At 40.1% G+C, this 14,605-nt stretch overlaps 1 protein-coding gene across 4 annotated transcripts in view; it reads right to left on the bottom strand.

Annotated features, from left to right (window-relative positions):
• Positions 1-12,176: 12,176 nt before the first annotated feature.
• grm5b (glutamate receptor, metabotropic 5b) overlaps positions 12,177-14,605 on the bottom strand; it is a 109,914-nt gene continuing 107,485 nt past the window's right edge. For all 4 annotated transcript variants that reach the window (XM_034098039.2, XM_034098038.2, XM_034098037.2 and 1 more), the window contains one exon: positions 12,177-14,100. In XM_034098039.2, the coding sequence (XP_033953930.1) occupies positions 13,005-14,100 (1,096 nt within the window). In that variant the 3' untranslated portion in view covers positions 12,177-13,004. The remainder of the gene's footprint in view (positions 14,101-14,605) is intronic.

Consider the following 14,605-nt stretch of genomic DNA (forward strand, 5'->3'; position numbering starts at 1 on the left):
TCCAGAAAGTAAAGGTCTGAAAGTATACGTATATTATGAAAAGCGAGTTAATATGCAAATGTGGGTGCATATGTGTGCATGAATGTGTCTATATATCGATATATATATATATATATATATATATATATAGGCTATATGTGGGTGTGTTTGTATGTATTAAACTACCTTTATTTTTGTATTGGGCACTTTGTTCCAAAGGAAATTAAAAGATACAAAACCCAGCAATAGCCTGCTCACCTTGCTGCCATCTGGAAGGAGATACAGAAGCATCCGATGTTGTACGTACTGACTACAAAACAGCTTCTTCCTCAGGCTGAGATTTCTGAACTCAACCTCCAAACTCCACCAACAAAAAATACTTTTTAGGCTTCATTTGAAATGTTTAGTAGTAAAATTAGATCATAACTGCACTTTGTTGCAAAAAACCTGTATTGTACAAAATGACCTTTCCCTTATTTTCTGTAAATAGGACAATACGCTCTTGTTCATTTGTTTCTTTTTCACCTCTGCTGTTTAGCTCTTGCTGATAATGTTGAGGTATTCTAATAATCCATGTCGAGGAATTGTCTTTTCACTTGTCAACTTGCCTGTTTGAATGTGTGTGTTTAGGCGTGTTTGCATGTGTCATTGCAGCCCGATTAGTCTGTAGTTAAAGGTGTTAAAGCTTTATTTTTGCCAGTGGCCACTTAAAGCAAGTGCTGGGGACTTTGATCACCATAGTAACCATGACATAGACTGACTCATCTTCTTGACAGACCATAATAAGCACTCATCTGAAGAAGGGACTGAAGTGGTATTAGTCATGCAGGCTCATTAGTGCCATTACTCTGTATGTGTATGTGGCAGTGTATCTGTGTGTATCTATGAGTGTGGGCACATGTGTATGCTATTCGTTGTATGTGACTGTGTCCCTATGCAATGACGCAAAACAGAGGACCAGGGAGACGGAAGGAGGATGAATGTTAACAGTCTGAACCCACTGACTTCCCGCAGAGAGTGACTCATTGAAACTCGTGTTTCAATCTTGATATTGTTCTCGCTTCCACCGGCAGGAAATGAAATCTCAAGTGAATTTCAGTTCTGCTATATTGGCACCCACAGATTTGTCCCCATCTTGAATGGCTTCCTCTGGCTCCCTCTCTCTTTCATCACGTTCTCTTCTGTCATGCATTTTTTGTAATCTCTCCTTTCCTCTCAGTATTTTGCTTTTACTCGTCATACTTCCAATTTGTATGGTTTGGTTTCTTGTGCACAAAACATACACAAAAGGTCAGAATCTCTAACAAGCGTTAGGCAATACAGAGCTTCTCAACCTGTTTACATGCCTATTCAATAGTTTTCTTGATTAATCAATTTCAGGTCCATACATTTTTTATATGTTAAATGTAGAAGAAGAATTGCGCAGCTTCTAAAAGCCCAATGCCCTAAAACAGTCCAAAACAACAACAATGCCATCTAAAAAGACTGCAAAAACATTTTGAGATGCTTTGACTACAAAATATTCAGTATTTTTGCTTGAATATGTACTCAACCGACAAATCCTTTTAGCTCTACCTGTCAGTGTGTTTACAGGTGTGTGTGTGTGTGTGTGTGTGTGTGTGTGTGTGTGTGTGTGTGTGTGTGTGTGTGTGTGTGTGGTGTGTGTGTGTGTGTGTGTGTGTGTGTGTGTGTGTGTGTGTGTGTGTGTGTGTGTGTGTGTGTGTGTGTGTGTGTGTGTGTGTGTGTGTGTGTGTGTGTGTGTGTGTGTGTGTGTGTGTGTGTGTGTGTGTGTGTGAGAGAAAGCAGAAGACTGCCTCTGTGTTTCCCTTCTTGGTATTCTCGGCACAGTTCCTCACTACCTACCACATTTAAAAATATCCTTCCTTGAAACTGCAGCATATCTGAGCCTGATCTAACCTGTATTTTGTAGAGGTTAAGATTACATTTATGCAAAATTAAACTCTGAATAAATTACTGAAATGTATATAATTGTAATAATGACATTTCTAATAAAACTGTTCACTCAGTTCAGCCCGGTTGGGTCATATCTGAAGCTGTTAAATACCTGATTAACATCCATGACTAAATATAACGTGCTGTTTAAGCTATTAGACTCCTCATGTGACTTATGTTAAGAATGTAGCTGTTCAATCATGCGCCTTGAAACACACATTGATCAGCTGGAAAAAGGATGCAAGAGCAGTATATCATTAAGTTGGAGGTGTGGGTGGAGCCACTTCATCACAAAGTGGGGTTGGCCACACAGGCCCTGTGGAGTTAATGCTACACCCTTCACATTTAAATGAGGTCCTCTGGAGCTGCTTACCGGTCAGTTGCCTCAGCCATATGCAAACACCTACACACACCAGTTGTTTTCACCTTCCTCGCACATATGTGCATGCCCACATATGCATGCTGTGTATACACGCTGCAAATATATATGCCAATGCCCACACACACAGTCTGACTCTCACTGTCAACCACATGCTGCCATGACACCCCATGCCCACACACACTTTATATATAGGGCCCACCTGACTACGGTTAAACCCACCACATGTCATTTACATGGGAATTAAGAATGATTACAGTAACTCTATGCTGTGTGACGCTGTAAAAGGGTTACTCACCATTTTAAGAAGCCAAAGGTCCACTCATTGATTTCCCTATCATTTTAAAAACTGTGTAAATTAGGTTGAATTGAAAACTAAAGGCGGTGTGTTTGCTCTCCAGGGTGCTACAGCATCATATATAATATCCACAGCCACAGGTACATTTTAAAGCATCAATGAATATATATTGAGACTGTAAACTGTGTTCGGGGTGCAGAACTTCTTTATCCTCTGAGGATGAAGTTGTTCCTGCATTTGAGATAGATCTCACTTGTATATTGACTTTCTTTATTACTTTATTAAATATGAAAAAAAGACAAACTTTGTCCATATATCATTTATCATTTTCTCTTAAGAATTTCCTCCACAGTTAGGAAATATTGCTTTAGGTAGATTATTTATTTATACTATAGGTTAATGTATTGCTTTTCCCTAATTGCATCTCCAGTTTTCATTTGGCAATGACTGATTAGTCAGTTAGAGATTCAGCATCTTTACTTCATTTATGAATGATGCCATCTGTGACATTCAAATAGGTTTTCCAACTGCACTTAAATGGAGATGCAGAAACAACTATTTATATTCGACCATTAAAGATCACCTATTATGCAAAATCCACGTTTTCATGTATTTTATACAACATGTGTCCCCTCTGTGTAAAGACATTCTGAAAGTTTCAGGAAAAAAGATTTTCTCACTTTTTGTCCTGATCCATTTCTATAAAAACCTCTCTGAAAATGAGCTGATCAGATTTTGACTACTTTATGATGTCATAACGATTTTTTGGCTTGTGTAACCATTAGCCAATCAGCAACCAAGGTAACCCCCCACCTTATCACCTGAATCTCCTCCTAGAGCACCAGTGTTCTTTTTAACCAAATATCTCTCAGAGGGGCGTGGGGAGGGGCTCCTTACTTTCATCTGAAGTAACAGACAGAGAATCAACACTTTTGAAACAGGGGGGATTATGGGTAATGCTGCAATGATCTGTTTGGTCGTTCAAGCCAAACACTTCAGAGACATGTTTTGTATATATCTGAGACCTATAACATATTGATGAAAAACAGTATAATAGGGGACCTTTCAGTCAATAAATGCTCCTCAAGAGATACAAAAACACAAAAGCTGTGAATAACACAAGAGAAAACTGAAATAAAAAGTGACTAAACTTGATCTGTCATGCATTTTTGTATTCTCTCCTTTCCTCTCAGTATGTTGCTTTTACTCTTCATACTTCCAACTTGTATGGTTTGGTTTCTTGTGCACAAAACATACACAAAAGGTCAGGATCTCTAACAAGTGTTAGGCAATACAGAGCTTGTCAACCTGTGCCTATTCAATAGTTGTCTTGATTAACCGATTTCAAGTCCATACATTTTTCATCGTCAATAAATGCTTCTCAAGAGATAAAAACACAAATGGTGTGAGCGCCACAAGAGAAAAAATAAAAATAAATGATACACTCATGACACTTGAATAAACCCACCTGTGATGAGTAGAGCTGATCAATGTGTTTGTGAACATTTTACCACCCGTATCCATTGTAGTGACAAACCAATTTCTACCTGCTGCCTTTTATTTGTTTCTCTTTTTGTTTTATTTCTGCCGTTTGCTCATTGCCTCTTTATCCTTTCCATTTACTTGAATGGCGAGTAATTTGCGACAATTTGGCGATTTCATTTTGGAGAGAGCAACGTCTGCACTGAGAGGTGTAGAAAGAGAAAGAAAAGGGAAAGAAACGAGGGGGAAGTGGGGAGACGACAAGGTGATGGGGATAGAGAATGAAAGACTTCACGGCTCTGATCTGTATGCATTCACTAAATGGAATGTTTGTGGGCTGATTCAAAGCGTGTCTCTCGCTCACAGTGGCTGGTGAGGAGATGCAGGAGAGAGTGAATATCACAGGAGCTTTCGAGGTGCTGTCTCGCAGTTTCCACTGACTGGTTTCAACAGGCCAGACACTCAGACTGCAGGACTCATCCATTGTGGGCGAGGAAACTGGGAGTTTGTCCAACAACTGGATGAAATAAAACCAATGGAGACTGAAAACTATAGGCTAGAAAAACGGTTTGTTCTCCAGACCTGAACCCTAAGGGCTCTGTTTTAGATCAACAACTTCTAACTTTTGCATGATTATTGCTATGACGATCAGATACATACGGATTGGTTTGGATCCATGTATGTATCTTTTTTTGCAAGATATCTACTATACATTTTTTATTTTATTTAATTCCAAGCTCACTTTGAGGATCTTATTTTACTCAAATGTTTTTTTATTTAATGTGATTTGCTGTTTATTAGGGTCAAAATCGGTGCAAATCCTAAATAACAAGATATTCTGTATTCATTTGCCGTGTACAATAGTTTATATTACTGTATTCTTTTCAATGTCAGTTAACACATTTCTTCTACAACAAAACTCATAGGTATCTTGTAATAATGTTGCAGGGACCACTTGTAATCTATAATCATTCAACATTGCTGTGTAGTAGATATATTTACAGTATTATGTAAAGTTTGGTTTAGTTATGTGAAGATTAACTGGTGATATTGACGCAGGATCAAAAGCTTGATGAGTATAGTCAAAGATGGGTGTTGGATGTTCGGCATGTTGGTACACAAGTTTGTATTCAAAGTGTTGCAGCTTTTATATAAAGATTGAATAAAAAGATGGAAAGACAAGGTCAATCAGTTTTTTTAATAATGATTTCAATAAGGATTCAAAGGTACTTTGTAGTCGACTTACACAATGATTTATCAACTGCAAAACAAATGAATCAAATAGCAAAAACCCTTTCCTTTGCCCCTCCCCCCCCACACACACCATATCCCACTTCCTGTCTGACTCCACATCACTGCTGCACGGTCACAGTGACTGAAGGGTCCCAGAAATGTTGCGTTACATCCCAGTAAGAAAGAAAACATGTCATCATGAAGAGCTGTGAGTTAGACTTAATGAATGCCCTGTGATTTATTTGTGTTCCACTTAAAGAAAGCTGCTCAGTGTGTGGGCGCTTCACCGAGTCAAACTATGGTGACTTTGAAAAATCCACCTGGTAATGCCAGGGTGTGGTGGGAGCACAGTGTTTTCGCAGAGAGGAGTATCGCTCAACAAAAGATATAATGCATGTGTTCCCTCACCCAACACCGTCTTAGTTACTCCCTGGCATGTGCAGGAATCTACCTGATGCTCTTCTGAAACGTAGTTTCACTGTTTCTCCTTTTCACAGGCTTCTTCTCAGATCCCATTGATGCATCTGCACTCCCTGCCTGGCCATATCAAAATCTTTAATTTATATAAATATATTTATAAATAGATGTACCCACAACTGTGCACGAGTTGATGGGGCCTTCATTCTGGATACATAAGTGGATTTATTGTCTATAGTTATATAATGTTAAATGTGCTTTTATTGCTCCAAAACAACTGAACACATAAGATAAAACCATTACCAAATGTGAACCCTTGCTGTTCTAAAAACCTCCTTACGCCTATCCTTATGGTGTTTACTGATAAACAAGAACACTGTATTGATGTATCAAAAGCACAGGGAGCCTCCTGCTAACACTGCCAACTCTCCTTTCTCTTTACTGTTCCCAATGGCAGCAGATGAGCCCAAAGAGTTGCCTTCACAGGCATCGCCGGGGGCCAATTTAGATAAAGATTCATTAATTGGGAGATGAGAAGAACCGTGTTTGGCTAGACTGCTCTTGTTCCCCGCTGCCAGGTCTGTGGGGAACCTCCAAAAAGGCTGTGAACGAGGCCCAGGAGTCTGGGACAAAACAATGTGAAATCCAGTTTGGATCCCATTTAGTTAACAAAGCTTTCTGGTAGAAAAGTTTTGTACGTCTAGTTTTGTACGTCTAAAGCTAATTTGGCAAAAACAGAGATTGAACATAAAATCTGCCTGAAGTTTACAACCCCCACTAAAAAGCCACTTCAATCTGTATTCCCCAAACAGCTGGATCCATAGTGAAAATATGAAATGTCAAATATCCAAATATAAAACCATCTTCCATTATCACACCAATACAAAGCATCAAATGACATTCTACAGTTCTGAACATCAGAGAAAAAAAACACAAAAAACAAGCTTTAAAAAAAAGGTAATGTTCATTAAAAGCAACGATCAAATGTCCCTGAGGGTGGATAAACACTACAAAGCTTCATTTAGTAATACATTTAAGCCTTATCACATTTACAAGATGTTGACTTTGTTAAACGGCTTGTGGAAAAACATACATTTTAATATATTTATGTAGATATCACTTTAGTTGAATCATATATCCGCAGTGTTTATCCACCCCCCCTGAAATAAGAAGAAGATAGAAAGTTGGCACTGAGTGGAGGAGCGTTAACAGTGATGAAACACATCTGGGGATACGCTGCAATTCAAGCCCTATTTCTTTCAAATAAATAAAGACTTTTATCATAGAATTTCATTGTATGGAGTGAATGCTAAATGAATATAGAAAAAAATATATTACATTCTTCATTCCTTACAGGGAATTCAGCTCGCCCCGCTTCCCTTCAACGACGTTTATGGAAGCCCGTCATCTTTTTCTTTTGATCCAAACTGAGCCTAAACTAACCGCTTCCAATGCTTGGGTTGTAAACAGACTGGAAAACAACACAGCGCCTTCATGTATATGCAGATGGACTGCCTTTGTCAAGAATAAACTAGTTTAGGCTCCTAAAAAAAACTACACATGAACGTTAACTTGGATGCTTGTAAAACGTCACAACGACTGAAGTCACTCATTAAACACGATCAGCAGTACGAATGCAAACATCACTTCTAGGCAGCATTCATCTCCTTATTGATACCTCTAACACTCTAATGAAAATAGGATCTATTTAAAATGTTGAGCGGGGGGGCATTAATTAATAGAGTTTTTGTCCAGAGCAGAAATCCAAACATGATAATCTCTGAAGAATATAAAAACCATGTTCACTGAAAGAAAGAGTTTCTCCCATCCCCCATCATGCCCTGCAAGGACAACTCTGCGTTATATGGTGCAATATCACGGCTCCTTTTGGTTTAACCCTCTAATAAATACATTTGACTAACCATCAATACACAATACTGTAAATTCTGCATCTTGCCAGCTATGTATGCAAAACAATAATGCCATAAAGACACTCATAGACCTGCTTAATAATTCAACATCCTCATAAATCCTAAAACCAGATAAATACGTACACAAACTCTTCTCTCTTATCAATATAATACAAACCTAATCTCTTATAACGCAACTCCTTCTCCTCTGCAATATATAACATACACTGATGGCCTAAAATGATTTGACGCTATTGACTGAGGGAAAGACCGCTTATCAAACATTATTACTCCGTTATAAAAAGCAACATTCAAATCATCGGCTTCGCACAACTTACAAAAACACTGTTGATGATTTTTGATGAGCCGTCAACTCTCGGGCAACAAGGTAGATTAAACCGGCTGCAGCCAAAGTGGATTCCTTTGATTAAAAGATGGGTAAAGTTCCTCTGTTTTTGGTTTTTATTTCAGATTTGCTATCAAATAATAATCCTAACTCTTAAATTACCCATATTTTTAACCAAAATTCACTCTTGGGGATGCGTACCGTTAGTCATACTGCTTATCAAATTCTTTTGATTTTGTGATTTACTTATTCCATTAATGCTGTTAAAAATGTAAGAAACTATTTGTGAGATGTATCAAATGACACTCACAAAGGTCTGCATCATGACACATCATAATCATTATGTAAGAGCCTGTGACAGTACTGAGGAGAAAAGAAGAGTCTCTCTCCATGCCAGCCCTGACAGAACATTCAACCATACATCTGCATGGTGTTTACACAGTAAACATAGTCCTGTTTTCTGTAGCAAATCAGACAAATGCTCTGCAGGGCGGGGGGGGGGGGGGAGAGATTGGTTGACTGAAAAACTGCCTCCCTCGTCAGTAAATCAGCAATCTGCCAACCGATTCTGTTTTCTGCAATCCAAAACTAAATTACATTTGCAGCCCCATGATAAGTAAACTAAATGACCTTGTGTGTATTTTGTTCCTCCCATCAGTAGATGCGCATGTCTAGATTACAAGTGTTTTTGAGCGCAGGGATTAATAATCCAATTCTTTAGAGTGCATTTATGTAAAATAACATAGTTTTGAGAAAAAAAATCAGGAGATCATCTTAGTGATGAGCGTAAGATTTTACTCATCATGTTTTGGCGAGTACATTAGGGGAAATAAATATAACTGACATTAAACCCGATTAATATGAGTGGAATCTTTGTTAAACCTCGAGGTCAAATGTTAAGTGATGGTTAGTTTTAGGGCAGAAAGCAAAATGGCTTGACTTGCTTTTATTTTAAAATGGGACCATTAGAGGCATTTGTCAAGGAAAATGTTTGAAAGCTCACCAGGTGTTGGAAGCAATAAAAAGATTGGATTCAGATGAAAGAGGGTCTGAAATGTAATTTGGTCAAAACGCTAGATAGCATTTATATTTCTCTGACTTTATGCTGACCTAACAATTCAATGACTGCATTATTTCTTCACACCAAATATGAAAGGCCATGACTCGGTGCTTTTTCAAACTGTAATTTTGTAAAAAGCCTGCTGCACTCCTTTTTAATGATCGCTTGATTTGTATTAAAAGATGTTGCAGAACTGAGCCCTCAAAGAGAATAAGACAGCAGTAGATTCAAGCAGTGATCCTGTCTTTTTCTGCCGAGGTAGCACAGAGCTGTCAAGCCTAACCCAGAGGGGCTGATAAGATGCAGCTGAAGTGCTGAAGCAAGCTGCCTGCATGTTTCCACACTGCCAGTGACAGAAGCACACAAAGGAACTCCTCAGCGATAGCATCTGAGCTAGAGCGCTGGTTCACTTTCTGACAACAGGTCAGGACCTCGACGATTACAATTAGATGAGTAGAGGTAATGATGCACAGACAGCACTTTGAGACAAGAATACATTTAGTCAACAATTAGGACCAGCGGTTCTCCTTTGGTGCTTTTATCTTTGTACATTTGTAACCCTCTCATGTGCAATTATCTCAGATGTTGATTATGGGACCCAATGTTCCTCATTTAAGATCCAAGCAGAAGTTTGTTGTGTTGCTCAGAGTTGTAGAGACATACTGGGGTTACTTTGAGGACAGGAGAATATATCTAATATAAAGACAGCAAAAAAGGGTAGCAAAAATTATGGCACACACAACTCCTTAACTCTCTTAAACTGCAGCTATGTCTTCAGTGGATTGTAATCTGACTGAGACTGGACCAGAAACACACAGCAGTAGAAGAGGAACAACAAGTCTAAAGTGAGAGGATCACAATGCACAAATAGGGAAGTTGCGAGTTACTAAATGTATCCCCCGCAGAGATTACAGCAGGATGAAGAACAACAATTGAAAACATTGTTTATGAAACCCTTCAGATGCGCACCTTGTATACGTGTGGTAAATATTGCTTCAACACTGGAAAATATGGAATATTTATATAGAAAATATCCAAAAACAATAGAAACAGTTTTACATTTATATTTTTAGAATTTTTTGTATGAAACCATTTATCTACCCACGAGCTAGTAATCTAGACCCTCCCTAACCCCTTTGGCACAATAATCATCGTAATATTAATCATTATTATATTGTTGAATTACAAGACATTTGAATAGGAATGGTCACTCACATATTAAGAGTAGTAACACAGTTTCTGTAGTCGTAACACATTGGTACTGTATGATGTCATCACATAGTTCAAAAACATCTCTTTTTTCATTTTTTTTTTTTTACCTTTGTTGATATGTAAATAGATTTACTTTCATCTGAAACAAAACAGAACTGTCTTTGCATGCCCTTATTATTTACAGAATCCCTTTTTCTGAGTTTGTTCTTGCTGGCTACTGTAAAGCAGAAATACTACACTCACAATGAGACCATGAACTGCATCTGCATCGTACAGCAGACGGACGAGAAAACACAGGCAACATGTTGGACAACTCATTTTGCTGTGATACAAACAGTTCAATCATTTTAAATGAGTCAGATATACTTTCAGGCAGATTGTATAAAATGTTGAAAAATGTTTGTGTTTTGTCGTGTATCACAACCTTCTGACCCTTCGTTTTTTTCCCCGGAGGAGCTGTTACGAAGCCAAGGCCCCATTTCTCAAAAGCATCTTAGTGAATGCATCCATCGGCACATTTTATATCCCAGGACTACTCTGGCTACTCAGAAATTCTGTTGGCACATGTAAGAACAATATATTCCGTTGAAAGGCATATGTTTAAACACAAATCTTAAATAGCCAAACTAGACATTTAAGGTTTTGCAATCTTTCCAAGTTTGGTTCCGTTTATCCATCGACCCAGACATTTTTAGAAAAACATCTCAAATTGATTGAAAGTGTAAGTACCACTTGGATTTTGTCACTGGCAACATTTTACCAAATTAGTTAGTTTGACTTTGGAGAAATTCTCATGAGGCCTTACTTTAAAGCAACAGATTGACATTTTTAATTTCTCTCTTTTCTGAGCGAGGAGAAAAATCGATACAGCTCTCAAGTACGTCCGTTTAATATGAGCCTCTTTTGTTGTTCTGCACTTATTTGTCTGACGGAGAAAACTAAAAAAGTATTTCCAGATGTGCAAGAGATGACCCTGGTAGAAGGTCTCCCAGCTTGAGTCTATCAAACTGTGGCCGCTAACACACGAGATGTTAGCAACTCCAGTTAGCCTCATTCAAAGCACTATCTTCATTTAACAAGGACCATTATATCCTGCTGACAGATCATTTAGAGAAAATGTCACGACTGGCATCCAAAGGATAAATGTTCCCTTGTCAAATGTCAGACACTAACTATAAACTACAAAGTCATATTTGGTAATAATCCAAGAGTTTATGACTAAGATGTTTATGTTCAAACAAGGCCTGGTCCTGTCAATCCCTCCTCTCGCTCTTTCTCGAGTCACAGACAGGGAGGTACAAAAGGTTTGGTCCCAACTGCTCCAGGAATCATTTAGAAAATATACATTCAAAACTTCTGAGGAAAACAAACTCGAAGAGTAGAAAATACTAAATGACTGGCGGGACAAAAGAAAGCAGCAGGAGAAAGAGGAGAGGAGAAAAAAGCAATGTAAGGGGAACAGATTGGAGAGCTGGATGAATACAAAACACGCTCTGTTCTTCAGAGTAACATACAGTCTGGTATGTTAACACATTGCACTTCTGTCAGAAACATGTACGATTTTCTTTACCAAGAAAAATCCATATCTTCTCGTATATTTACAGTTTTTTTCCCCTTAAATGGTATGCGTATATGTTTGCTCACGCCTATGTGTGTGTGTGTGTGTGTGTGTGTGTGTGTGTGTGTGTGTGTGTGTGTGTGTGTGTGTGTGTGTGTGTGTGTGTGAGCAAATAGCCTTTGTTTTGTCCGTACATGCTTTAGGAGTTTAATCTCACCATTAAACATACTCATGCACACAGCACACAGCACACACACACACACACACACACACACACACACACACACACACACACACACACACACACACACACACACACACACACACACACACACACACACACACACACACCACTAATTAGTTGATAGCCATAGAACCTTAAGGCCACTACCCAAACCTAACATATATGTAGCTCTAAACCATAGACTGTACACAACAAGTGGGTGTAGCTTTTTGCGTCTGAAAGGTGAAGCCAATGCAAAGGAGCCTAGAACCTTCTATAGAAGTCTTTTAGAATATGACCCTAATCCTAATGATCTTAGTCGCTAATTTGAGGTCTTGCTCATTAAGGTACGATATTCAGTTTCTAAATGATGGTCCCATTTTGAGTAAAATAGACGATAAAGTAAGGCATGCTTTAGGGCGACCTGTCGATCAGGGTAGAGACATAACCATGTGTTACCCTTTTGTCCAAAATGCTCAACTTTTACTCCAAAAAACACAAGATGATGACGGCCAAGATGCAGTACTCAAGGCTTCCACACGTTAGTCCACAAACCAAGTTTACCACTTCTTATATACAATCTATGCTCTAGAACTTCAAGAATGATTTTTGACTTTACAGACACTAAAACATCTCAAAGTCATTGTGGCCCTTTTTTTTTGCAACTCTTCACGCCCCACTTTTGATAAACTGCACTAAGAAAATACGACGTGGGCAAGCTTCTCATACTTGCATCTCAATGCAAACATGTAAACACAAACACTGCCGCAGCTTGGTGTCCTCATCAACCAGCTGTTCGCGAATCCTTTACCACGACCCCTTTACTTCTAGTTTCACGTAAGGACAGATGGATTTCAGTGTTTCCATCCTCCAATACTCTTCACTCATATCAACCGTGTCGTTTTTTGAGCACTCCTCTCCAAATCTGCGTTTTCTTCACAGGAAAACTCTGCCTCACAGTGAGGATGAACTCTGGCTGTAGTTTCTGAGTGTCAGTCTACTGTACCTGGGCGAAGGGGGGGAGGGGGGAGGATGGGAGGGGGCTGGGGGGAGACACAGGCCTGTCTCTGAGATGAGCGAGCCACTGCTAGATCCCAGGGAATCGCGGAAAGGGGACGGCGGAGTCAAAGCAAAAAGCTCCTCTTCCAACTCGGCCCTCCTCAGAGGGGAGTGGGTGAGGCAGGGGATGAGGCCTCCTCGCATGGGGGAGAGAGAGGGGGAGGCCTGGCCAATGTGAGGCGGCAGGGGGTAAGGTGAGTGAGGAATGGAGTGAACAGGACATCCGCTCCGGCCCGCCATGCTGGTCTCGACGGGGGGGAGGGGCTGGATGTCAGCATGGGTGGTGAGGGTCGGGGCCATCGGGATCTCCCGGGGCAACAGATAGGGGTCGGCTGGTGGAGGAGAGGGGGGGGGCTGCTTGTTGGAGTGCGAGTGCGTCGGAGAAGAGCACAACATCATGCTGTTGAGCTCCGTGATGTTGGCGGTGAAGCGGTTCACCACGCAGCTGATCTGATCCATCAGGGAGCTGGGATGCGGTGCTGGGTAATTGTCCAGAACAATCAGACGCCCGTCACTCCCCACCACCAGAGAGCCGCTGCTGGCAGGACCGCAACTGCTGCCCCCCCCGCTGCTCACGCTCCCCCCGCTGCAGATGCTGCTCGGGTAGTTAGGAACTCCAGTCATCGAGTGATCGTCCCCGACTCCGGCCCCTAGTCTCTGGCTGATGGTGCTGATGGGCGAGGGCGTCTGCGGCAGGTACGTGTTCGAGTAGCGCTCCTCCGCCTCAGAGAGCTCGTACAGGGTCTTGTCGGTGACAGAGTCCTGATGAATGGACAGGGAAGACATGGAGGGGAGGGAGGGCAGAGGCATGTGTGGGGGCAGGTCACCCCCCCCAAAGTAACGCTCCTCGGAGGTTTTGGAGAAGGGCTTGATGACGGCCGTCTGGTTGTTCTCCTTCTTCTTGATGTGGAAGGACAGCCGTTGCCACAGGTGGTTTCCACGGTTACTGCTGCGCTCCGTCTGCGCCCAAGACACTGATTTACCGTTGGAGCTGGAGGTCAGCGGGGGAAAGAGAGAAAGAAAGAGGGTCTGTTTCTAGAGCTTCAAGGTAGATTTACAGTAGTCAGTTAATTAGCAGCTTATTGATTGTTTTGATGTTAATGTAATAAATGTAATTGGTTTTTGATTAAACGAACTTCATTTCTGATTATTGATGATATAAATAAGAAGGTGCACTCACTTCTTATTCAGTTAAGATACAAACAAAAGTACATTTTGGATTTGCATGTCTGTGTTTTACGTTACAATTGATAACAGGTGATCACTGAACATTATATTCTAAAAAACCTTTAGAAAAAAACACTTCTTCCCACTGCTCTACCTTTTGTCATGCAAATGAGTGTTGGCATTAACATACTGAGACAACATCATTTACTGTACACTTTCTTCAGAATAGATATGGTAGCTTTTTTAAATATTCTGCTCATATTTGTTTAAGAATCACATTGTTCATTATAATTGCTTGTTTGTATGGATAACAAATCTAAAAGAACACC

The sequence above is a fragment of the Pseudochaenichthys georgianus genome, chromosome 13 (assembly GCF_902827115.2).
Source record: "Pseudochaenichthys georgianus chromosome 13, fPseGeo1.2, whole genome shotgun sequence".
Classification (NCBI taxonomy): Eukaryota; Metazoa; Chordata; class Actinopteri; order Perciformes; family Channichthyidae; genus Pseudochaenichthys; species Pseudochaenichthys georgianus.